General features: G+C 49.4%; 1 protein-coding gene across 6 annotated transcripts in view; it reads left to right on the top strand.

Annotated features, from left to right (window-relative positions):
• The window catches only part of PTPRF (protein tyrosine phosphatase receptor type F), a 746,312-nt gene that overhangs the window by 560,453 nt on the left and 158,821 nt on the right, over positions 1-27,038 (top strand). For all 6 annotated transcript variants that reach the window (XM_085602951.1, XM_085602956.1, XM_085602955.1 and 3 more), the window contains one exon: positions 13,124-13,234. In XM_085602951.1, the coding sequence (XP_085459077.1) occupies positions 13,124-13,234 (111 nt within the window). The remainder of the gene's footprint in view (positions 1-13,123; positions 13,235-27,038) is intronic.

Genomic DNA, 27,038 nt, shown 5'->3' with positions numbered 1-27,038 from the left:
TTTTCTCCTTCAGCGCAATCAGTGCTGAGAGCTTGTGTCTCTCCTGTGCCTGGGAAAGTGGGTTAGCCTCGGAAGGAGCAGGCGTGCAGTGTGCGCACACATCCACACACACAGCCCCGGGAGCAGCAGCACTCCAGGAGAGAGGGGTCACCAGCGCAGGGTCACAGTCCACACTCACGACAGCCCATGGACCACAGGCCGCCTCAGGAGAGAAGGTCGCGGTTCAGTTCGAATTCCCTTCTCGCGCCCTTTGACTCGATCCATGCCTCCCAGGGGCAAACCAATGCCGCCACCATTAACATTCCGCCCCACCTCTAATCAACTGCAATGATTGCACTGCAAAACTTCCGAAGGTCCCGTACAACGGGATGAACCGGAAATGGCCTCATACCCAATCCAGTCTAAAAAGCCGCTGAGTCACAGAAAGTTAAAGAGCAAAAAAAAACGAGGGCACCGGAAGACACCACCGCCTTTCTCCGAGGCAGAGCAGAAATGCCTCGGAGAAAGGCAGCGTCTTTTTCGGATTCGGGGGCGTGTTTTGCGGTTTAATGAAACGCCCCCCGATCCGAAAAAGACGGGGCTTCAACGGAGTGACTGACCTGTTCTCCAGTGGCTGGCCAGCATTCAAGAGGCCAGCCAATGGAGAACAGGGGAGAAGAGGGGCGGGTGCAAGCCCCTCTTCTCCAAGACATTAAATCTCCGGACTTCCGGTCTGCCGACCGGATGGTCCCGAGACCTAAAAAGCAGGAGCGGGGACGGGTCTCCATCGGGCTCTCCATTTTTGCCCGCAACCTCTGGGTGAAAAATAAAATCTCAACTCTGCAGCAGAACCACCGTAGCGCCTTTAATGTAACTTCAAAGGGGCTCGTTCACGGTCTCACAATTTCTGAACTAAAGCATTTTCAATATTATATACAAGGAAGGTTTAGTTGTTGCTAATTCATCTTACGAAACTAACACCCATTGGCAAAGCCAATAGCGCTGGCTTTTGTAGGTATAATGTTACTTGTTGTATTATATGTCTGGGTGCAATGACAGAAACTGCAAAATACCAGTCAGGTCGCTAACTATGTTAAGCACAGATTTTTAGGTTGTGTTTTTAAGCTATGCCCTTAATTATATCGACCACACCCCTTTGAGAGACACCCCCCCCCCCTTAGTTTTTTCATCCCACTTAAAGCCCTGTCTATAGGAGGAGGAGACAGCCAGGTTCATCTAGCCAGCCCATTTTCCTCCCTTATGTAACTCCACTGAGCCTTACACTCCACCTCATTGCCTTTACTTTGAGGTACTCACCAGGGAGGTGGGAGTTCAACGCAAGCCCTGCGTTGCTCCCGTGCGCTTCATTCCAACATTATTTGTTTGTTTTTGATCGAAGCCAGTCGCTGTCCTTCTCTAGAACTGGTGCTTACAATGCGCATTCCCTCTACAAGTCACTGCGACCAGATTCCGTCTTCACGAGGCAGCAAGACTGGCGAGTGGTAGGTAGGGCCTGACACCACAGACTGACCGTCACTGGGCTTGCAGACCCGTACATTTGAATCTTGAGAGAGGTGGAGGTGGTCTCTAGGTATTGGGTCTTCTGAGCACCGGGGTCTCCACAGGTGCTTCCTCGTGGTGATGTCTCCTCCATTGGGTCGCTCACCTCCTATAAGGGGTTCCAGTAGTATTACTCACCGGTGGACTCCACCTTTGAATGCCTAGCTGCTTCTGAGAGATCTCACTCATATGATTGGTCTGGTGTCTCCTCCGATGAGTGTCTGGCCTCCTCTGACAAGTCTTGGTAATAGGACTGATCCTGTGTCTTCTCCTTTCAGTAACTCGCCTCCTCTGACATATCTCACCTCCTCTGACATATCTCACCTGTATTACTGATCTTGTGCCTCCTTCGTTGAGTATCTGTTCTCCTCCGAGTGGTCTCTGTGATGCTCCTAACCTGATGCCTCCTCTGTTCAGTATCTCACCTCCTACAAGCGTCTTGTGACATTACTGATCTGGTGCCTCCTTCATTCAGTATCCGCCTCCTCGGAGAGGTCTTGTGACGTCACGGATCTGGTGCCTCCTTCATTCAGTATCCACCTCCGCTGAGAGGTCTTGTGATGTCACTGATTTGGTGTCTCCTCAGTTGAGCATCTGGCCTCCTCAGTGATAGAAATCTGGTTCTCCCTCCGTTGAGTATCTGCTCTCCTCTGAAAGATCGCAATGATATTACTCTTCGGCTCTCGCAGTTGAGCATCTGTCCTACTTCGAGAGCCCTCAGGCTAAGTTGTAAGACTCCGGGTCTTGATCAGTGACCGTCATGGCTTCTGTCCGCTAGAGCCTGGCCTCTGACCTCACCACTCAGACATCTCTCGTTACTATTGGGGGTATGTGTGATGGCTGCCTTCAGCACCCCCGCAGCTGCCAACCTCTGTCTCTTTCAAGGAGATCCGCGTCTCCATCACTTGAGAGAGACCTTCAAGTGAAACGATCACCGTGCCATGCTCATCCTAGTGGGCATCAAGCTCATTCTGAGGAGGTAGGGGTTGTAGCACCAACCTAACCCTAGTGGACACCAACCTCTTGCTAATTGGGGTACCAAACCCACCTTGGGACGGGGTGGAGGCAACACACTCATCTCGGGGAGCACCACAGTCAGCCTGGGGAGCCCCAAGCTCACCATAAGGTCCATCAAACTCATCCTTGTGGGGGGGGGGACCAAACTCATCCTAATGGGTGACACCAAGTTCATCTGGAGGGGGAGGGGTACCCAATTCATCATATGAAGGGCATCTTTTGGTTATGTCAAGCTGGTCATATAGGGCATCTCGTGAGCTTTCCTAGAGATCCCATCATGCTTTTACTAGAGGTCATGCCAGGGTCATCTCTGGGGTACAAGCTGCTCCCCTAACTGGAGGCGAATTGATGGCTCATGTGCAGGAAAAAGCAGTGTGGAGCGGGACGTCTTGCAAAATAACCACTGCTGAGAGCCAGCGGAGCCCTTTCTGTCGTACCTCGTGCAGTGCTTAATTTGTAGAAAAATAAGTGCCAGGGCCCTCGTCAAGAGGCCACTGCAGCTTGCACCACTCAATGCCCCTGCCATGCTGCCAATGATCATACCAACACAACTACTAACCATCAGACACATACAAAAGTGACAATTCGGACTACTCCAGGCTCCCAAAGCTATGAGTGGCTTGGGTGGCAGGTGTTAGTCATTTTTAATATATATGAAATTAATAAATAACGGTTATCGTACTCGTCTCCATATTAGGCAACAGTGTCACCTTGTGGTAGAATATAACAAGTGCCGACTTTGACATTTAAGTGCTGGTGCCGAGCACCAGACACCACCTGCTCAAATTAAGCACTGACTTACTGGTGCTGTGATGCCTGGCATGCTCAAGGGTGCTGCCACACATCATACCTTAGGTGTGCTGTCACGCTTGGCATGTCACAGGGTATTTTTCACACCCGCCATACCTTGGTTTCTTGTCCTGCCTGGCACGACCTCAGATGCTGACACGTCTGGCATCTGGAATTGTCCTGTCTCTCCTTTCGGAAAAATGACGTTCTATATTGGAAATACTTGATAAACCTCTCGCTTTCCGCGAAAGTGCTTTGTTTTGCATTATTAATGCGTTGTTTCCTCGGGTCATGCTGCCTCGTGGCCTGGGAACCGTACTGCGCCCTCCAGACCGCCACAGATCGAGTTCCCACAAAAATCAATGCGCATCACCCGCAGCACCAAAGTGCCCCTGCGCTCTCTCGATGCAGCGGTTTTGCTTTCCTTCACTTCTTAAAACATTTTGATTTCAGAGAATTCGCTTAATGACCCTAAACTCCCCTGTTCTCTGCCATAAGCCAGGCCCACCCACAGCCTCACTCTGCCCCCTGTTCCCTAGCAAGGGAAAAGGCCTCTTTGACTGCAGTATTGTCAGAATTCAATGGCCCTGGCACCACTGCACCTGCTGCACCAGTGCTAGCTACACCCCTGCAGCCTCCCTCTAGCGGAATGCCAGTATGTCACCTTCCCCAGGCTCCGCCTCTTCAGGTCTTTGCACCAGCATCAAGGCCCGTTGGGCCATCCGTAAATGGTGGCATAACACTGGCTGTGTCCCAGCTCTGCCGCCCTTTGGACACAACGACCTGCCCTATTTGTGCAGTCTCTCCCCACTCCCCCACCCTCATCACCCCCCCCCCGCGATGGATGGGACCCATTTCTTCAGCTCATCAGTCTCCTGCTTTTTGGGAAGGAAAAAGAAGAGGGATTATGGATTTCTGGATCATTGAGTGGCTAATAATGGAGGCCAAACCCCTCTGGCTTAAGACTTTCACTTTTAGATGGGGCAGGAACTTTGAGGGTGGAAGCTGATTTGGGCACGCGACCTCACCACCTTTGAAAAGAGGAGCTGCATGGACCAAGAAGGGTCCACGTACACTGACCTACTGGGTCTACCTCGGACTCTGGACTTGGGGCTTGAAGAGGGGTCAGTGGTGATCCTCAGCATTTTGAACAGCTGCAGCTCGACCCTGGGTTGTCACAGTGCCTGGTGCACACAAATTCAGAAGCTCTTCGAAGCGGTGGTACATGCGCATGTGCCTAGAGCACAGGTATTTAGGTATGGGTGGTCAGCACCCAAACACAATCCCCTACTAGGGTCCTTCACAATATGTGGAAAAACAAAGAATCAACACAAGCTGCCGGTCTCAAAGTGACATCAACAGGACCATCAGGGTGCTGATGTCGCACATCGCCAAAGTGGAATGCTGTCACTCTCATATCCACCTATACATTCCTCTCAGTGAGTCAAGTATCTGCTCCAGAGATCTCCCTGAGACCTACGTCACTCGTACCGTAACTGTACACATTCTGTGGGCAATTAACCCTTGTACGAGCCTGCCCTGCTGGATCTGTTCTGAGGAAATGAGAGACAGCACTTTATTCCTTGAGTGAGAGAGCGAAGCTTGCTTTTGCAGTGTGAATCTTTTCTGGATTCACATGCTGTGCATTATTCCGCCATCCTATGGTTGGGTCTGGCATGCTCTCTTTTTTGTAGTCCTTGCTCTATTTTTGTTTTTTTGTTGTTTGGCATCAACAGAATCCCCATTTGGTGCATTTTGTGACGTCATATGCCGTCCTTCGGAAGCGCCCACCTTTGGTCGCCATCTTCAGATTCTTTTTTTCCATCGTTGGGTCCGGATGCGCTGTTGCTGCTGCCCGATTTGTACCTTTCCTGTGAGGGGGAAAGCTTGTGCTGCTGCCTTAGTACCTGTTCTCTGAAGCAGAGCAGTTTGCATTGTTTCTGCCAAAGAAAGGGTGTTTTTACTGCTGTTGCCCCATTTTATGAAAAATAACAAAGTAGATATTGAATACACTTGAATAACATGCCCTATGAACCAGGAACTGTTTAACAGTGTTTAATTACAGACACCTGTTGTCTTGAAGGAGACTGTCTAGCGCCGAAACATGGCAACTAAAAAGAAGAGTAGGGTCAGTTGCTCGACTCGCCTGGTTTTAATCCTGTGGTAGGGAGGCATCATTAAAAAACATTAGGTAGGTGAGGGCTCATCATCCTAGGAGTACATCAATGTATAGCAATCCCATAGGTTGTCTGGCCGTTTCTGTGAAGGGGTTTGTACTTTCTTTATGTATGTTTATGAGAACGCACAAGACTCCTTTAATTCTTCTCGTTCCTTCTTAGGTCTCGCCTGACCCAGCGCATGCGCTGGTCTGGCGAGACTTATTGAGAGGGCTCCAAAAAGTGCTACCAGGCCAGCCTAGAGCTACAGTGCATGTGCGCGTGCGTGCCGCGCCGCGCTTGACCGCGATTACTTTCACTTTGATGTTTGATCACGATCACTTTCGCGGCCGCACGGCCGCTTGGCATAGCCAATAGGTCTCGCTTTTGGGACCTTATAAGTATTTAGTTATGCAACTGTTGCATGGCTAAACACTTATAAGGTCCCAAAGGCGAGACCTATTGGCTATGCCAATGCTTGTTTAGTGTTAGGTATCCGTGTTGTACATGTTAATGCTTAATTTAAAAAAAAAAAAGTGCCCTGGCTCTCGCCAGGAGGCCACTTCAGCTTGCACCACACATTGCCCCTGCCATGCTGCCAATGACTAACAACACAACTACTGACCGTCACACTCCTACAAGTGTGACAGTTCAGACTTTTTCAAACCCTCAAAGCAATAAGAATGGTTTGACAGCAGGTAATAGCTATTTTTAACATATATTGAATTAGGAATTAACTTTTTTGTGGTCATGTCTAAATTAGCCAGATAGCGCCACCTTGTGGCAGACTGTCACTAGCACTGCTGTTGACAATTAATGCTGGTGTTCAGCACCAGAAACCACTGGCTCAAATTAAATTCCTGCACATGTGAGACAATCATGTTGCGTTCCTTCTGCCGCTGCCACATGTCGGTTACTTAATCTTTGTTTTAAGGAGGGTTGCACTGCTGCTGTCCAGATTTTACTTTTCATTGTGATGCGCGATATAAAATTTCCTGTTACACAAAAGTCAAAATGCTTTGTGTTTCTAATGCTGATTTAATGTATGATGTGAATGAAAGAGAACCCTCAAAAAATATGTGAACATAGTTTACTTCTGGTTTTACCTGTGAAACGTGGTTTTTGAAATGTGCTAAACCACTTTGTAAAACGTGAAAATATAGGAGACAAGTGGCACCTTGGCATGTGTAACACCTTCGAGCAATTCTGCCATTTTAGCCAACAGCACTTTGCGTGCTTCGTTTTTGAGCCCATAATGAAAGTATTCAAAGTAAAACTACAAGACCCACAATGCAATATACTGTTGACTGAAAAGCCAGGAATGACTGATGGTATCATTTATCAGAGTGCCACTGTGCACACCTGAGAAATGGAACATAAAATTCAGCTCCTGACTTTCTTGAAGGCAATAATGATTTACACTGCCCAGTGTGTTAGAGGGCAACGGTAGACATGCGAATGGGGGCATCTCACTGCTCATGTGCTAACATCAACACTCCTTGGAACACTGCCGCCTACAGAAGGTGTGACGAATGCGACCAGCTGGACATATCTGAAGCAACACTGAGAAAAGAATGTCCGGATCACTCTTCCTGAGCCCATCCTTGGCTTAGAGGTTGATGTGATTCAGGGGCAGCAGATGGGAAACGGCCTTTACATCGCGGCTCGAACCATGCTGTGCCATAACAATGTGGGCCGAACCACAAATGCGTCTTTACAACCCATTCCTTTTTCACGCACATCGTTACAATGACTTGCCTGAAGGAAAGCGTTGTTGAACTGACGTTGGACACGGTTTCCAGACTGGAGTTTGTATAGTAAATTATACCGTTCCAAAATACAGAGCTTTCCCTAAGACAAGTTGTTGTAACAAATTGTGTGGCAAAGGAATGCGTTGTAAAGACTCATTCGTGGTTCGGACCGCATTGTTAAGGCAGGGGTGGAAAATACCTGCGTGGTTCCGACATAAAACCACTGCAGATGATACCCCACGAGGGCCGCAAACGGAGGGGGTACTTTTGTAGTGAAGACTATCCCTTCCTGTGTGCATATAATCTCAGTAAGGGAGCTGTGTGGGGCCATAGTTAGTCTTCAGTTGCTCAGGTGTGGCATGCATACAAACATGAATAAATGGGGTCACACAAGCTACAGAAGTCGTGCACCTGCCTCAGACTTTGCATTTCTGCCGGAGGGGTTGGTGGGGCCAGGTTTACACCCACCCTTTCCACGTCTAACCCGCTTAAGATGTGAAAAACTGGGTGTGGGAAAGTAGTATTAAGAGGTGGGGGGGGGTTTAACCTAACTAACTACCTATGAGCACCGCTCTTGCCCCCGTTTACTGACTCTTGTTTTCTAACACGACTAAAACCGCTTTTCTTTTCTTGGTTTTGTTCTAACCTCCTTCTCTGTACTAACCACTTCTCTTTAATCTTGTTTGCATTCGTATTACCTCCCCAGGTGGTACACCAATCAGAGGTAAGAATGCGGCAATATCACCTCACCCATATTCCCTGTTCGCCCTCCCCCTCACTGTGTTCTCATTGTCCGCTTCTCTGGGTCCACTTCACCCCTTCCGTTGCTCCTGGTCCACCCCAAAGCTCATCTAACACACCTTCACGCCTCCGTCACAAAATCTTTTGTTGTGTTCTTCGTTTTCCAAAGGTAAACCTGTGGACCATCCATCCAGATTTTCCAGTAGGGGGCCCTCACGTGTCCCCCGTTCTCAGCACCCCCTTCCAAAAAGCATCCACATTGACTGCCATCTTTTTTTGATGCATGGCACAGGGTGGGGTGCACTGGGGTTCAAACATATCATCTCACTGAATTCTTGGATGGGACCAATATGAGGAAGTGTGCGTTCCAGGGCTTGTCCACTGAGCCCCGCAGGGCAGCCCAGGTAATGGTGTGTCTCAGTGGAAGCAGAACTTTTCACTATCTAGTCCCGGGACGCACTGAACAACAGTGCGGAATGGTTTTGGGGTACATACTGTTCTGGAGTCAGAGCTAAGTGTTGATGAACTCCTGTCTTCCACTCTAGGGCAGGTACAATGTACTGGTGTGATGCACTGGTGTGTACAAAAGTACACTGGCACCTAACCTGGAGTTAAGGTAATTGTGGATTTCTCTCTGAGCTGCTTATGTCTGTTACCAACATTGATTGTCAGTGGCCTTGATGCTGGTCTTCAGCATCTTAAGCTAGTTCCAGGCCCACAACATATTGGATTTCTCAGTTTCTGTGTGCTAATTAATACAAACCAGCGTGCAATTGAATCAGTCTATTTGGCTGGTAACATCTGATCTTTCTCCTGCATTTTGCTATTGTGGTGCCTTCTGGTAATTTAGGTGCAAGGCAATGATGTGTGTACAGCAAAGCCTCGGATTTGTACCACAGCTTACCTCTTATAGGTAAAAGTTGCGCATCATTGACCGGTTCAGTTTTCTGAAATCAATGCAGAGTCGGTATGATGCATCCCAAGTAGGTACAAACACTACTGAGTTAGCCAGGTAGATTAAATCTTAGCTTGCAAAGAGGCTTTGCCTGACTCATGGATCTGAATGTTTGGAGAAGGGATGGGGTGAAAAAATGTCCCCTGTGCTCGCATAATGGGTTCATTCATCTCATGAGGCATACAGACACTCATAATAATTGCATACTGTCACTCAGCCATACATTTGTTCGTAGAAATACATTCTTTCATATATACATTCAAAACAGTAAAATGTCTACAAAATCTATGTTCATGACAGGCATGTGTATGCTGTGTGTCTATCTCTGGAGCAGTATGTGTGCCTTTGTGTACATTAGATGTGTCAATGTCTGTTTGGTGTGCCAATTTATCAGAGGTCAGTAAAAACTATCTTCAGTGGTCTCTGTACACACACATGCACACACATCACTTCTTCCAGCTGGATTGTTACTTTGATTCATGGACCACAGCACCTGTTGCTTCTTTTCCATACATAAAACCTTACATTCAGTACCCGTTCTGGGCTTTTGTTTAAAAAAAAGTAAATGGAACCAGCATTTGTCAAGAATATATACAGTTCTCAGACTATGGAAGTAATTCCTATTTATGCCCCACATTGAATGGAGAACCACCATGAAATGCTTTATGTAGCTTTAAGCCATCTTGCTGCTTGTAGTTGGATGAGAAAGAACTTCCCTTTAACTCTTTGCCTGGTGAAAGCCTTTTGGATCTTTTACTGGACCCGCAACCTCAATCCAATCCCCTTCTTCCCATGCACCTTGTCTTTGTGGTTCTCATGTACATGGCTTGCTAGAGATCTGTGGCGGCAGCGTCATGATTGGGCAATGGTTGGCTTATGAGGGTCTCTGCACCGGTTGGTAAATACTTTGCAACTAAACATCATACCTATGGTAAAAAGAGCTGTGAGGGGCTCTGTGGGCCAAAGACCCATCTACTGGAGAGCTACAGACTCTCTCTCCTGCTTTGTCTTGGACAGAGTTGGAGTCATGGACCTCCCTTCACTGGAAGCTCCAATTAGGGTGTTGACCTGATATGTTCTTCTGCAAGCTCATCTCGTATAGAAACCGCTATCATGACATCAGTCTTCATAGCAGTCCTGTCGTTGAGCTGGCATCCATATTAGGACCAAGGACAAAATTGATGCTGTTCCATCACAACTAAAAGAGAGCTGCGGAACAGACTGTCGCAGCCGACGCCAGAGTAGGCTGAGATATTTTGACAAACGTGGTGTGGTGGTGATCTTCTGCTACCCACAACCGGTATTCATTTTCAGTGCTAAGGTTAGAGGGGCTAGCTGTGGATTCAGACATGTTCAAACAAACATGCGCATACAGTATACTGAGTGATGGCGAGAGCTGTCCTAGCCTCCTCTTTCATTTTTCCCCAACTCAAGGAATCTTTCGGTTGTGTGTTCCCCGCACCCCAACTCTCTTCCAGATTCAAGGAGGATCAGCTGGTATCTAGCTTGGCTTCCACTCAGCTACTCAAAGCCTCCTCTGGCCACAACTCCCCCACCATCCGCATCTCTCTCCCTTGTGTCCATCCGAGGGACCTCGGCTTCTTGAACACTTCCAGAAAGTGTCAGTCATTCGCACTGCCATGACGACGGCCTAATGAAAATGTTTTTCACGTCTTGTGCACTCAGTTGCTGTACAGCTGGATCACCTAATCGAGGTGTTGGCAGGTGCCACGTGATACCTGGCAGTCCAGGAAGACCTACTGTGTAGTCACCTGGCCTTAATAAGAAGCGTTACTATCAGCCCGATGCTTACAGATGTGACTGTTAGTGTGCATGTAATCAGACACAAGACCTTTCATAGGCTTGCATACGTGCAAAAATGTGCACACACCAAAAGAGGTAGAGATTTGCAACTATCCACACACACAAACTCATTTGTGTATTAAAATGATATGCATGCACTCACGTACACACAACGTAACCCATTGAGTTTGCCAGTCAGCAATAACAGGTGTGGAGTCTCATCTGTGTGTGCGTCTGGTTTGTTTCCATGTAGCCCAAACCAGGGTGATTGGCTCTACGGCAGCGCTTAGTTCCGAGTCTGTCAGGAGATTTAAATGTACCAGTCGAAGCTAACCTTTCCCCAGTCAGAGGACCACATAGAAGAGCTCTGCTCAGTCCGCCACGTCAATATAGTGCTCACCTTTTCCACCTTGACCACCATCTGCGGAATCCTCTGGGATTTAGACATCTTTGACGGCCAGTCTTGATCCCTCCCATCTAATGGACTCCAAAGATCGATTGGGCAAGATCTTGCTGGGACACCCTGGCTCTTGGTAGTTTTTGTTCTCCGATCCCACCAAAAGTGGATTGTTGATTGGGTAGTGTTTGATGGCGAGGGCGGACCTTAGCAGTTGCGCCATGAATGCCTCTTGTAGCCTCTTGGTGTGGATCTTCTTCCTGGACCTTCTATCTCCCTTTCTCCTTGGACATTGGTCACCCTTTCAGTTGATCCCGGGAGGCACGGTCTTCAGATCCACCCGGCGCTTTCCCGGGCAGAATGAAGACTATTTCAAAAAACAAATTGCCAACAGCTGAGCATGACTTGCAGAAGGTCTTGTTCATGGCCAACTCAGCGTGGAGTGAGTTATTTTACTACTCTCACTAGCCAGAAACCCAAGAGGTCTTATTCAGTCAATTCTCTTTTTAGCATTGTTGCTGTGTATAAATAATGGATGCCTTAATCTCTCGCTGCTTACATGAAGCACAAGAAAAATCTTCGAAAAGTAGTATTCTACGTGCTTTAACACGCCACAAACGCATACCCAGTGATGACGTCTGCGTGAATAACAGTTCCAATGCTTTACATGAAGACAGACAGACTCCCGATATTTACACCAATGGAACGGAAGAGCATAAATGATACGATAAGGCATCCAACACGGGGTTAGAGAGGACACAGGTTGTCCATGAGGAGTGTGAGCTTGTGTGGTCTCACTCCGAGCCTCTCCGGTCTCAACTAGGGCTGATTCAGCTGCCAGGTATCTGACATGCTACGAAAAGGCATCGCACTCGTCTAGTTGTCCATAGCTGGAGTCATACCATCTGAGTTTAGTTACACAAGGGTGCTTCGTTGGTGCTTTAGTGCCCTTCTCTTGGTTACCAAGGGTGCCCAAGGCGTGAGTGGGCCAATCCGAGCCTTGTGATTAGCTTGAGGGGCAATTCCTAAAAGCAAAGTTGGTAAGATTTGTACTATAGCAGAAAACTGGTCCATAGCTTGTGAGCAACCTGGAGGGCAGCTGCTGAACCACTTACCTTGCTGCAGTTGTTGCTGTGTGTGTAAGTCCCTGCCATGAGTGGATGGTGTGTGAGGATATGGCCTGTCGTAGGAATATGCCGAGTATTTTCAGCTGTCTGGTAAAGATTATAAATACAGAATGTGTTCTTTGTGAGCACAGAGTAAGGTATGTCCTATTCCCTTCCTGTCATCACTGACAGAGCTGCAGTATTCCTTCCAGTTGGCTGTGTGGACTGGACCTGAGGTAGGCTGTGCACAGAAAAGGGTTCTATAAAAATCTCACCAGAAATTTGGATGGCTCCGATGTCTCCGAGGATGATTTTCTGCTATGTGTACACATCTCTGAGACAGCCTCGGTCTCTGAGGATGCTTTGCATTTAACAGTGGGAATCCAATAACATCTGTCCTCCTTTGAAGGCACCTATCACCCTACATTCGTTGTCCGTGTCCATCAGTCAGTCGCCGGGGCAGCTTGTATCCAGATATTCATCGAAATCGGTCCGTCTCTGAAGGAAACCACCATCCAACATGTGGAGGCTGAGAACATCAGTCAACATCTGTTGAGAAATTATACCCAACATTAGGTGCCATAACACCACTCTACTCCTCCCTCCTCGAGGGGTACCTGTTAATCTGTTTTTGATGTTGCGAACATCTGTCTGCTGAAGGCAATGTATAGACGACATTGAGTGTCTATGAACATCTGTCTGTCATTGAGGACACAAGTCACCTGTCGTGGAGCTCTGACGCCATCTTGCCACCCATGAGCCCGTCTGGGACCCAGTGTGGCGCTGGGAACTGGGCTTTAGCGGACATGCCTCCATGGGCAATGATAGTTTCTAACCTCTTCTTCCTCTTGTCTCCCTATTTTGTACAGGTGCCTTGCAGATCGAAAACAGCGAAGAGTCGGACCAGGGGAAGTACGAGTGCGTGGCCACCAACAGTGCGGGGACTCGCTACTCGGCGCCAGCGAACCTGTATGTGCGAGGTAAGCACGTTCCCACCTGGACCCCTGTTGGTGCCCAGCAGTGTGCTCCTCGCCCGCATGTAGGCCCTGGTTACCCCATTAGGGTATCTGCATGCTCAAGTCAATAGAAGCCTGTTAGATTGTGATGTTGTTTCATTGCTGTCCTCACTTCCTGTGACATAGCCATATTTAGATTTTGAACCTGAATTTTACCACTTCCTTTGGTCCGAGAACAGATTGTGCTTCCGGGCCGTCGCATGACCCCTTAGAAACTGGGCTGTGGTTGTTTTTCATGGAATGCTTCTTGGAATTACACTGACTTTTTTTCTTCGGTTCCAGCACAAGCAGTGTCGATGCCACTCTGCTAAAAACTCATATATCTGTGTATATTTTATGATGAGTCCAGATTTGTCCTCTGCATTCAGATCATAGCGGTTTTTTGAAATAATAAAATTTTACTCCCGGTTTCATAGTATTTTTTTTTTTATTTTTTTTTTTTACATTTCTATCTGTATTTATCCATATTTATTTTTTCCTAATTTTACCTATATTTATTTTGGGTTTTGTGAAAAAAAAATTACGCTGAAACTGGTATATTCCCAAATGTATTTAACTGATAAATATGCAGTCTTGCTTGAATGCCTGCCAGGTTTCATTGATATGAACACCCGCAGACGAAAATCAATGCACTTACATGAAAACATGCAAATTTCAGTATTACTCTTGTGCATATCTACTGCTGTTCAAGCCTCTTTATAAAATCCCTTTCCTTTTAACCCTCTGATCGATCAATCCACACAGCTATTGGCCTGGTAGTCATGGCAGAGAGAATTTAGAATCACTCAAAAAGCACCCGATTTCAGTTTTTATCCACATTTAAAAGTAAATGCAGACTAGAAAATAAAAGTTTTTTGTCTATATTTCAGTAAAAATGGAAAACAGGGAACATTAGTTGTAATCCACCTAAGAAACCAACATTCGACCTGAAAAGGGAGGAACCATGGTATCGGGCTGTTTCTACCATGACAACAGACCCGATTCAGACGGGAGACGCCTGATTTTTGAAGCCTAAAGTGGCTTTCTTTTTTTAACCTGTCTCCCGTCTGAAATTGCCTCTTCTTCAATAGAAGTCAATGGGAGAAATATGCTCTCCCAATTATTATTATTTTTTGAATCTCCCACTTTCCTCTCCTAGAATGTTGGCATGTGTACGCCGCGGGTTACCAACCCTCTGCCTGCTGCAACCAGTCTCCAGCTCGGTCTTTTCTTTGTTGCTATGGTTAATCTCCAGTGTGGGGCAGGCCACTTCACTTCACACGTCTGCAGCTTGAGGCAGTTCCAGTCATTTACCATGCCTGGTGAAACGTCATCACCCCAGGGGTCTTACCTGACGCTCCCTGTCTCCAGAACCCCCCTCGTCCAGACGTATCTGATGATCCCTGGCTCCAGAGCCTCGCCTACTGGTATCTCCTGATGATCCCTGGCTCCAGAGCCTCCCCTACCGGTATCACCTGATAATCCTGTACTCCAGACCCCACCATTCCTACCTGATGCTCCCTGGCTCCAGAACCCCTTCCCACACCATTCTTACCATAGGATCCTTGGCTCCAAAGCCTTTGCTTCCAGTCTCACTAGATGATCCCTGGCTCCAAAGCCTTTGCTTCCAGTCTCACTAGATGATCCCTGGCTCCAGAGCCTCCCCCACAGGTCTCACTTGATGATCCCTGGCTCCAGAGCTTTCCCCACTGTCTCACTTGATGATCCCTGGCTCCAGAGCCTCCCCCACTGGTCTCACTTGATGATCCCTGGCTCCAGAGCCTCCCCCACTGGTCTCACTTGATGGTCCCTGGCACCAGAGCCTCGCCCACTGGCCTCACTTGATGATCCCTGCTCCAGAGCCTCGCCCACTGGTCTCACTTGATGATCCCTGCTCCAGAGCCTCCCCCATTGGTCTCACTTGATGATCCCTGGCTCCAGAGCCTCGCCCACTGGTCTCACTTGATGATGCCTGGCTCCAGAGCCTCCCCCACTGGTCTCACTTGATGATCCCTGGCTCCAGAGCCTCCCCCACTGGTCTCACTTGATGATCCCTGACTCCAGAGCCTCCCCCACTGGTCTCACTTGATGATCGCTGGCTCCAGAGCCTCCCCCACTGGTCTCACTTGATGATCCCTGACTCCAGAGCCTCCCCCACTGGTCTCACATGATGATCCCTGGCTCCAGAGCCTCCCCCACTGGTCTCACTTGATGATCCCTGGCTCCAGAGCCTCCCCCACTGGTCTCACGTGATGATCGCTGGCGCCAGAGCCTCCCCCACTGGTCTCACTTGATGATCCCTGGCTCCAGAGCCTCCCCCACTGGTCTCACTTGATGAACCCTGACTCCAGAGCCTCCCCCACTGGTCTCACTTGATGATCCCTGGCTCCAGAGCCTCCCCCACTGGTCTCACATGATGATCCCTGGCTCCAGAGCCTCCCCCACTGGTCTCACGTGATGATCGCTGGCGCCAGAGCCTCCCCCACTGGTCTCACTTGATGATCCCTGGCTCCAGAGCCTCCCCCACTGGTCTCACTTGATGATTCCTGCTCCAAAGCCCCCCATTGACCCGTCTAACCTGACGCTCCCGGGCTCCAGAGCCTCCCCCACCGGTCTTACCTGAGGATTTCTGGCTCCATGAATCTCAACTAAGCTGTTTGCTTCATCTGTTCGTACCATTGTTTCGCGCTTAATTTGAAAATTAGGCGCATCAAATTGATGTCTGTGAAATCTGGCAAAGGGGCACTGCTCTTGATGGAACAAAGAGCCCAGTCGTTGAGTCTTGCGGGAGGTCGCTACTTAGGAAGCAATGCATTCAGACATTGTTCCTGCTTTGTTTTGAATTTGCAAGGTGGCTCAAGTTCCTCAAGGCCTTTTATAATGTATAAAGCAGCCGGCGCCACAGAAAACACCTACAGTGGAGACGCGTAAGCCTGCAACTTGGTCTTCTCTTTACGCCTTCACCCAGCTTTTAGTGAGGGTTGGTGACTTCTTTATTTCTGTCGCACCCTTCGGGACACTGCTTGTGTGTTTGCTCTAACAGGCGAGCAACCCTGTAAGGCGTGGAGGTGAGCAGATGGACACTTTCCACATCACTGTAGTCTGTCGGGGTCTGTCAGTGAATGTCCAATAGCTGTTCACTGTGAGTACCTGTGGACCCATCAGTCTTCGCCCATTCTGAGCAAACCTTGCTGCCACCTCTCATCTTCCAGCCTGGCATGGCCCAGGGCACTGACAGGCTTGTGTCAGTGTTACAAGGCTCTTTTGCTGAGGTCCTCCTTTCATGGGAGATGAAATTCTGTAGGTGGTACGAGGCGAGCTGGACTTCATTGGACATTCATGGTCATGGCTTTCTGTGGTAAGCGTCTCCTCCCCGCTCCTGTTCTCAGGAAGGCGCGAGATGCCCTTGTTTCCCAAAGTGACATGTCGCATCAGCCCTATCTCTGTTCACTTGTGCGCGCGGTGACAGGTCCTGCTCGCCTACAGAGCAGATATGTGACAGTGATAAAGTGTGAGCGATAAGAGGAATGGAAATGGCGTCTTGAAGGAGACGGGACTTCGCTCTTCAGGCGCGTCAGCATTTCTTGTAGGTTGAGCGGCGCGGGCGAAACGGCGGCTATCTCATTTTCCTCCTCCACGACCGGGCACCCCGGGCTCATGGCCATGGGGGCCACTTTGCACTGCAACCCTGCCACTATACAAGATGTGATGGTCTCTATTCAAAGGAAATGGAAGAAATGCTGCCTGAACAAGGAGCACCAGATGGCCTACTGGTATCGACAGCGATCAGCCGACGGTTCCGCGCTCGTCTTATCTTGCAGCTCGCTGTGTGAGCAGAAATACAATGTGTCAAGTAGGCCCAGCGGATATGATGCACCAGAGAGGGCGCGCTGTCAGACGCGTAGCCAGAGGGGACATCCTTAGCTGCCACCGCTCACCTCTAGAGGACATCTCTTCATTAGGCACCTGTTTCAGGAGCAGACCTCGCCTGCATGTGGGTGAGCTCCTGCTGAGTGAGTGTATGTAGAGTGAGCTAACTCTCTAGTCAAGGGGTTACAACCTTTATGTCCCACACCCCTAGAATATGTCTGGGTAATGTTTTCACCCCCTACAAAAGTAATACCACATTCACTATTATGCATGCAGTACATACCTTCCCTCTTTGTCACGTCCCCTGAAATGCCATCTCGCATCCCAGGTTGGGGACCCCTGCTCTATTCTCAGTGGTCCAGAGAAGCCTTCCACACGAGCTCCTTGCAGCCTCTGACACAGGAGCAGCTGCCTCCGTGAGCCTCTAAATGGAGACCAAACCTAAGGTTTCCAAGGCTTGTACACATAGATGGTGCGTGTTGTTCGCTTGGATCTCGACACGCCTGTCAAACGTACAGCCACCAAGATATGCAACGGATAGAAATGACGCGCTTCAGTGTGGCAGTGCTGCCTTACGAGGCGTTACGAGGATTAGTGGTGCCAGGTTAGAAACCATTTGCAGGCAGAGTGCCAGGGCTGGGCCACCCACCTGGATGGGCACCCGCTGGATCAGTAGCACGCTGTACAAATGTCCCATCTTCGGCATCTCTCCGGCTTTTGCCAGAATCCGATCCTGACGCCGGGCACTTGAGGTGTGTCCTGGAGAAGTGAGTGTGTGATTGAACATTGCATACATGCCAACACTCCCGATTCAGGCGTGAGACTACCGATTTGAACGCTAGTCTCCCGCCTCCGGATTCCTGCAAGCAAAAACCCGATTCCTCGGGGTTTCAGCTGACAGGGCTTGGTTATGTGTAACGTGCTAATTCTTCCAGCAATAGTCAGAATGGCGATGCAGGGGCTCTAGAAGGGGTGAAAAACCAACAAAGCCCCATTAACAACCGAATGGTCTTTTAAACACCTGTGAAGTACTGGGGTGGGGGGGCAGCTGTGTGTGTGCCAGAAGCTGTTTCAGCCCGGGCTGACGGGGGAGGGAGGGGGGGGGGGGGTGTATGCACTGACCGCAACCTGCCAGGCCAGTGCACAACTATTGCATCCCCCTCTTTCTCTGCCTGCCATTGCGCTCCATGCTTCTGAAAGGGGATAAAAAAAACGTGAATTTGCTTTCAAATGCCCGATCCTGCAGCAGCACACTTCCAAAGTCCATACATGACAGAAACCCGATTGAAGGCCCCATTCTCCCGATTTTTTGTGTGGATTTTTTTTCAAATCTCCCACTTTTCTCTTCTGAAATGTTGGCATGTATGACATTGGAGCCCTTAACTCTGATTGCTGTGATTTGATAGGCTGATCAGAGGAGAGATGCTTTGGGAATGCATTCTGCAGATATCCTAGGAAGCCCCTTGCAACACATGGCCATCAATCTCTTGCAATCTATAAACACAATCTGAAGATGGCGTCTTTACAGGGGGGGGGGGGGGGGACGGAGGTCAGGAGTCGACTCCACCGGTTTCCTCCCATTGACGGCACCGGCCTGAGGAGCGGGGGAGTGGGGGGCGTGAGTGGACAGAATCTGGAACCCCGCCTGGGACAGGATGAGAGGCAGAGTCCCAAACCCGCAGTGCCCTATAGATTACACTCCTCCTCGCGTAGCGAGCACCGGGCAATCCCCCGGTGCGCCTCACGGGTGGGGGCCGGTTTTGGGCCCCTGGGGGCCGAGCTGCAAAATCGGCCCTGTAACAAAATCGAACGAAAACCGGACCTGGTAAAGAGCTCGGCCGCACCCCCAATACCCCTCCTCCCCCCCCCCCGGGGAGGGGTGGGGGGGCACTTTGTCAGGGCCGGTTTTGGTTCCCAGTCCGGCCCTGGTATTTCTATTCTGTAATGTTCTCAGGGGGTCAACGGATGTGTCATCACCTCCGCTACCCCTGGCATTTCGCAAGTCGACTTCCAGGACCTCCAGACTTGACTTCACGGCCCTTTGGGTTTAATGTGCGTTCCGCACTCTGCGGTGCTTTCTTATGGGGTGTGACAGAGTGCAGCCGTTCTCGTGTTTGTGGCTGTCGTCTTGCCAATGTCGGCATGAGAAAACGCCCTTTGGTTTGCCTCGGGTGCCACTGGAGGTTACCAACGGTGCTCTTAAGCAAGGCTGGTAATGTCCATCTCCCTCTGTGCCACAAGCGCGCTCAGGCACCTGAGTCTACAGATGACCTTGAAAATATGGAGAGAAAGGAATGCTGGGAATATAATGGCGGCTGCACTAGCACCACCGTGCTGTACTTGTGCGACACAATCCACCGTGTAACACCAAAGAGAGGCGTAAGTAGTGTTCCCTGGGCCCTAGTGCAAGTAGAGAGCATGGGCCCTGTGGCGCCAGTTGGATAGTTCAATACAACCATAGCTAGGGTGCCAATGTCTCCCTACAGCCATGGACCCTGGTGTGACTGCACCACCTGCACTATTGATAGCCACCTCCCTGGCCTCTGAAGCCAAGATGCTGGATAGTGACGGAGCGAGGCCAACTGTGACCCCAAACTGTAATGAAGATGGCTGCGTCAAAGGCCACATGCCCTGGCCAGCCCTGAGGGGGTGGTCTCGCATACACTGTTGTGGCTGAACCAAGTGACAAGAGGCGTAGAGAGGAGCTTGGCTTCACCGATGGGGAAAGGGGGTATCGCCCTTGAAGCGGCTTCCACTGCTGTGTGTCCGACAGGTAATGGAGTGAACGTGGAATCATTTCTAAGGGCCAGTGACCCCTGTTCTAGCACCTCTGTGGTCCATATTCTAGAACTGGACGCAGTGTGCTTAGAACCAAGGGCTTCATAACGCTATACAGCGCTGGTTGGTTTACTTCCATCGCATCCATTCTGAGATGTGGTAAGTAGCAAGCAGGCATTATGAAGACAGCTGTTGGACTCTTAGTAATTCGCTGTATTTATTATTTCTATATATGTATACATTAGCCCAGTGTGGGCAGAGGTCTCGCCAAGATGCTTAGGTGGTAACTTCAGTATTTTACAGACGTGCACCACAGGGCAGTGCAGATTCTTAATGCAACACCACACAAGGGGTTTACTTGCACAAACCGAGGGAAACGGAGTCCCCGCCACGGTCTCGGCTCTAACAAACACACAACACTTGCTCAACAAAAAAATAGATGGATGGGGTTTTGGGACCCAATGCCGGCCACCTTGGGCTTGTACATGGACAACCTTTAAGGCTTCAATAAACAATGATATTTTGAGCCCAACTGCTAGATGTCGGGATGATGCAGGGCACAGGGATCTACGCTAGTTTGACAATTCACAAATATTGTTGCAGGCAAGTAACTTCTCTCCTAAATCCTAGCACTGGATTGGATCAGACTTTGGGATGTACAGAAACACTTCCCCCATGCCATAACTTGAACAGGAGAACTGAACATGTATGATTCGAGATGACAACCCTCCCCCCTCATTGACTGAGATTAGAACCGGCCAATGAGAGGCGTGAGGCTCAAGTGATGCTGTTAAGTTCTGAAGTGCATTCGCCAGGGTTATGAGAGTGTCCGCCGCAGCGAGTTGGCATCAGTCCGATGTTTCTGTTTAGAAAACTGTGATTTGGAGGCCAGATTTAAAGCATCGCTTCTACCAGTGTACACACCAAGGCATGGAGGCAGCTCTGGTGCCATCTTCCTTCTTTTCATGTCTCTGCCCTTCAAAACCTGGGTCCTGTGCACTCTCTCGATGGAGCTTAAAGTGCAGGGAGGAGGGCGGATATCTCGTGGTGCCATTGCTTGAAGTGCATGCACAGAAGCTCCTTTTATGTGTGCGCCCAGGTCTTGTCGCATGCGTAGTGCAGGTTGTATTCTCCTTCTATCAGAAGACTACCCCTGTACACTGCTAAGACTCCACTCTGCACTCTTATTACGCCCCCCTTCGCTGTATGCACAGATGTCTTTCTCCTATGCCACTTACTACAGACTCCTTGTATTACCAACTCTCCCATGTGTGCTGTGACCCTCCTGTCCATCCGACTCACCCTCGTCATCCGCCGTTGCTGGCGCTTCCATCTTCATCGCCTGTTGCGGACTCGTAGCCTCGTCTGTCTGTTCCAATCAGTCCTGTTGCTGACTGTTCTAGCATCGTCTGTTGACCTCCACTCTATGCTGCCCGTTACTACCTCTCCCAGACGTGCTGCCCCTTTGAATCAGCTCTCTTAGACTCTTCTGCACTGTTGCCTACAAATTCTCCCTCTTGACATTATTGTTCTGTTGATCCCTCTGGTCTCTGTACTGTATATTACACCCTCCCCTCTGCTGTGCTCTGTTCTGTCGGTGACTGTGTTTCTGTACTGTATATTACAGGTTCTCTCCTCTGCCCTGACTGTTGCTCTATTGCCGACTCTCCCCTGTGCACTGCATACTTCTGACTCTCCGCTATGCACAGCCTCTCCCTCATGCATTATGCAGGGTGATCCCACTGGACTAGCCCCTGTGTTCTAAGATGTTTGGGAGGTGCTGCTGAGTTCAGACCCCCTTTCCTTCAGACTCACTTGATACCCCAAGCAGCGGAAGAGGCACCAGGGCATAGCTTGCTTGCGCAGTGTGTGCACAACAAGGCCTGCTTCACATATACACGGACCCTCTACCAATCTGTGGGCAAGGTAAAGTGCACCCAAGCCTCCACTGGCAAGCTTCCAGCACCTACAAGAAATATATAGTTAAAAAAAATCCCAGGCCCCAAAAACCCACCGCCCAAAAATCTAGGACTCCACTCTAAAGAAGTGACAGACACGGTTCTGGATCCAGACATCCAAGCTCAGTGGTGAGTAACGAGGCGTGGGGGTGGGGGGTTATGGTGTCCTGCTCAGGACACCAGTGTTAAAGAACCAGTGAAGGTTCCATGTGCTTCTTCTCTGTTCATTGGAGACAGATGGAGTGGGCAAAGCATCTCCAGGAGTACCCAGTTCTGAGCCAGCGCTGGTGCCCTCGTAGAACTGGAGACTCCCACTGACTACAATGGCGTCACCAGTCCCCACTGGAAACTTGATTTTGGGCTTAGGATTGTAGGTATAACTTTGAGTAATAGTATCTTCAAAAACTGTACCAACTAGAAAGATGGTTCCTGAATGAGTGCACACTCCTGGCCCACCAGCCGGGCAAATACAGGGGATGTTGATATGAAATAACTGCTGGTCCTTCTGGACCAGTGAAGAGGATCATATGGACACCACAAGGGCACATGTGGGTTGGACGGTACAGGATCACCAGCTCGTCAAAGGCCAGCAACCTCTTCATTCACTCTCCTGCTGGCCAGGTGGGCTGCTGTGTGACCTCAGTCTTCTGAAAGGGCCTCTACTCTGATTCCTCAGGTACATGGGCGTAACCTGGTTCAGGTGGGCTCCTCCTAGCCGATGCCATCTGAGTTCTTTTTCAGGGACCTAAGCACTCTACGATGTTAAATTCACTGCAAACAGAACCGTCAAAGAGTTATCATGGCGACTTCCTGATACTCGTTATAAATAGCCTTTACAAAAGGCTGTTAATTGTCACATTTAATTATCATCTTGAATCTCAAAACAATAGATTACCCACACAACGTAAATTCAATTGCATGCAATCCAACTAATTGTTTAATTTGTAATTTAGATTGCTCTTTCATTGATTTAGCTATTTCAAGAGTACTTGGCCCTGATGAAGCAACACGCTAATTGGAATTGTAACGAAACATGTTGGCTTTTGAAGTTTCTTTTCGAATATTTTGATAAATGTACTATTTGTTTGTAATACAAGCTGTATTGTCTCTTAGAGCTTACATATTACATGGCTTCATTACCTAACTGAACATGCTTATTTTCTGAACCTGCATGGTGCAGAGCTGTGTTCCATGGTGGGGTTAGATCTGGTAACTCGCGGGCTGTGCACAGGTATCCACAGGTGATGCTTAACCAAGTGACCCAGTATTTCCTCTATTCAGGGTTGGTTTCAAAATGCCTTCTGCCACATCTCTTGAGGTGTCCAGTGGTCCACCCTAGCCTCTGAGCCAGGGCTGCCCTGCTAAATGAATGCAAAGTTCGAAGCCTCTCTGCAGTACAATGTCTTTGCTACTAACCCTGTGCTGTTTCCTTCTGCAGGACAGAGTGTCGCAGCGGGCTGGTCCACACGCCAGCGTCCCCTCTTCCCTATTTTCTGCCCCTTTTCAGTTTTACTTCCTATGTGTATTGGTAGACATGTTGTGGTGATGGTACTGTCTCCCTGCAGGCTCGGGTGGGGGGGGGGGGGGGGGGAGGGATGTGCTATGGTTCTTCTCTCAAGTGCCCAGGTGTACTTTGTTGTGGAGCCTTAGAAGTGAGCTGGGGTGGGCCATGCCAGAACCAACATCGAAGTCTTCATTTCCACCAAGACATTTCCTCCACATTCTGACAAGGCTATTGTATATGTTTAATGCTTTCTGTTGTCTGGGTGTGGAGTTTAAATTGTGTTAGCTGGCTGGAGTGTGTCCGATGGAGCCGTACAGATGTGAGCGTCTACATTAATAAGGTACTGATGTGGTGCGAGTCCAGGCGTTTGCAGGTGTGGAATGGGACAAGCACTGCAGTGTGCGTCCAGTGGTGTAATGTATGCAGTGTGGGCTGCCTCTAATAGTGAGGTCCTGCCTGGTGGTCTGATGAGTGTAGCACATGTTCAGCTGTGTGCTACACGTATGGAGTATGTCCAGCAGTGTGGTATCAGCGCGGAGCACGCCAAGAAGCACGGGATGGGTGAGTATCACGTTGATGCCTGGCATAGTTGAGCACATGTTAAGGAGTGCGTCCTGAGTGAGCAGCATGTCGAGAAGCACAGCATGGGTGAGCAACATGTTGGAGTGTGGTAAGGGTGAGCAATGTGTTAAGAAGCAATGCATGGGTGACCAGTCTCTCGAGCGCTGTACGTGTGAGCAGCGAGTCAAGTAGTGTGTGTAGAGGTTGTATCGTGGGGTATTGGTGACTGAGGGTGGCCTTGTTAGTGCAAAGTCTGTCGCTGGCTGCTCCGCTTATCCCTTCGGAGTGTGAACATGGTGAGACTGTGGTTTTCTGGGTGGCAGCTCTTGATTTGAATTTCTATGTTGATGTTAATTTGTTGTGTTTGTGGCTGTAGCTTGCAATAAGTGTGCAAAGCTGTAGGCTCGTGACTGCATTCCTGCTTTCACGGTCTCTCCGTGGCGTGTGCTGCCAGATGAAGCTTGGTCTGTTTTTACTCTCTCTGTGTTTTTCCTTGTCTTTTTTTATTCCCTCCTCATCTTCATCGCACTCCACCATCAAACCAAAATCTCATCTCTCAGATCAGCGAGAAGGTTGGTCCCTTTCACTACTTATCCCTCTACCCCGCCACCCTCGATGGAGCATTCCCTAGTAGGGAGAGTAGATGGTGGTCCATTGGTCCTGGACTCGCCACCAGACGCGTCCTGAAACCTGCTTGCTGAGCTGTGCCACAATGTCGCCGACGCGCGCTGGGGATGTTATCCATGCATGCTCGCTGCCTGATGGGGACGTTGCATTGGACACTTGTTAACTCTGCATGAACATTGCATCCTCTGTGCTGTTTGCTAACCCCGCATGCTGCGCGACACTTCTTGTGAAGCCACCATCTGCACGAGGCCAGCAGAAAATGTCTGCCAGCACCGCCCGCTCCCGCAGGAAATCAATGGTGGTAGCTGGAGACTTTGAACATATGAAATGGCCTCCTCTCCATGGAGAGGCAAATCCGTTTGCTCTATTGCTTTGTTGTGCCTGTTCTTTTCTTTATGTACAGTGTTCCAGTTCTCTTTCTTTATCAGAAAGGCCTGCTGTGTCTAGACACCATAACTCCAGAGGGGAAGTGTTTTCAACAGCAGCAAGCTGGCATGGAGCACCTTTCGTGACTTCACCCTCATCATTCTGTCTGTTACCGCTGAAAGAAACTGCACTGAGAGGCCTATGAGATCCTGCCAGCTTAGACCTTCCAATGGCATGTATGGGTTCGACCAGCAGCACAAATATCTTGGGTGCTTGGAGCTCTAGAGAGACGGTCGTGTCCCTGAACCCTTTAGTCGCCCATCTCTGAGAGCAAGTCCTTCCTGGGTGCTCCATATCTACACCTCTGATGAACAGCCATCTGGCACAATGGACAGATTTTCTATTCTTGGTCCCATGAGTCTCTGTTCTCATGGAATTTCTCTATTCTCTGCCCAACAACCCTCTGATTGGGAGTCTGTCTTTTCACCCCTTTCTCATGTGAAGTGTCTCCTTACTGCCCAGTGCCTCTCTCTCCCTTGGATCAGTCCATTTTTCTCATGCACCCCATGGAAAGTCCACCCTGTGTGCCACGCGTCACAGTACATGCATGTGATTGAAGTGCCGTCTTCTGTGTGAAGGGCTGTACCCAAGAAGTGGGGATCCCTTTATTTCTTTAGAGTGGGCCGCTCTTGCGTTAGCTTGCTGTTTGAGGATGGATTTGTCCATTCTGCCCCTCTTTTCTGAATTGCCTTTCACCCTTCTTCCTGGGCGCCTCCATCTCGCTTTGTGATTACAAAAGGATTACAAGGATTGTGGGGCCCAAAGGCTCTCCGTCTCTTCTCCTACTCCTAATGATATATTTTTTGGCACTGCAGCAGAGGGTGAGGACGGATTATAGATCTACCTTCCTCGTGTCGCTTTCGCAGGCGGTTAGTGCTCCACCGCTCTGTGCTTGAGCTGTATCCTCCATTATCGCTGCTTGTCAGCTCAAGTAATTAGACTTGAAAGTTACAGCTGAGGCATCCTGCACAAACAGCACAGCTTGGCTTCAGAGACGGCCTCTAACATGTCCGCCGTCGTGGCGACACAGAGAGTATAAATAGTGCCATGTGGTTTCCAGATGGGGAAGGCGGTAAATTTGTCTCCGCGGTTTGCATCTTGGCTTCTGTCCTCTTTCTAAGAATCATCCTTTTAGCTCTTTGTTTCAAGGATTCCTCCTGGACTCCAGAGTGACCACAACTCCATCGAGATTGCAAGTGACTGCATCGCTGCCTATGCCTCTGGCGCCCTAAGCCTGTGACCACCCGATGGGGGTGCAGTAGTTGCTTCAGATGAAACAAGACAGGTGGGGAGTCCTGTGGTCAGACTTGGACAGATGTGCACACACGGTGTCGCTGGCCTTCAGGGAACTCAAGTGAAAATCCAGCCGCCCATCTATAGCAGGGATGATGGTCCGTGCCTATCTTTCTACCTCTGTCTCTCTTGAGGGGAGGACCGACCTGTAGACTGAATTCTATCGAAGTGTCTATAAGGGCAGCAAAGAGTCAGCCTCATGCGAGGGTTGATTCTGCGGAAACCCTCCTTATCCTTTCAGTAGCAACAGCCTAGTCTGGACTACCTCTTGCTACTCTCCTGCCTTTTTTAATGCCCATTTCCAGAGAGGCTTTATACATTCAAATCTAGCTGCCCTTTGCTGTGCCCTCGGTGTATGAGGACAGAGGCCTGTCCTCTGCACCCCACTCTTACTCAACTTGAGCCCTAGAGCATACGTGAATGCCACGGAATCGGGTGAAGACCCTCTCCAAGGTTATGATTAATGTACACATTACATAGAACCTCCTTTGTCTGAGGCCTTGCAGCAAACCACTGTGGGTCTTGCCTCCTACGCTTTAGTCTTCTTCTCCTTGCGCATCTGTGCATGTCAGAAAATTTAGGATTTTATTAATTGGGCATTGGAGACACGCGGTACCCGTTTCCTGGATGTCTGTCAGTTCCTCCTGTTCTTCAATGACTACATACCCTACAGAAGTTGGGCTCTTTTGACTTCTCCCCCCTCCTAGAGGGGCTGAGGTTGACCACCAGAAGCTTCCTCTTGCCTACAAGCCATTTTTGATATTGAATTAAC

Source organism: Triturus cristatus, chromosome 4_2, assembly GCF_964204655.1.
Source record: "Triturus cristatus chromosome 4_2, aTriCri1.1, whole genome shotgun sequence".
NCBI classification, from domain to species: domain Eukaryota; kingdom Metazoa; phylum Chordata; class Amphibia; order Caudata; family Salamandridae; genus Triturus; species Triturus cristatus.
This window is presented reverse-complemented; position numbering and strand designations above follow the sequence as displayed.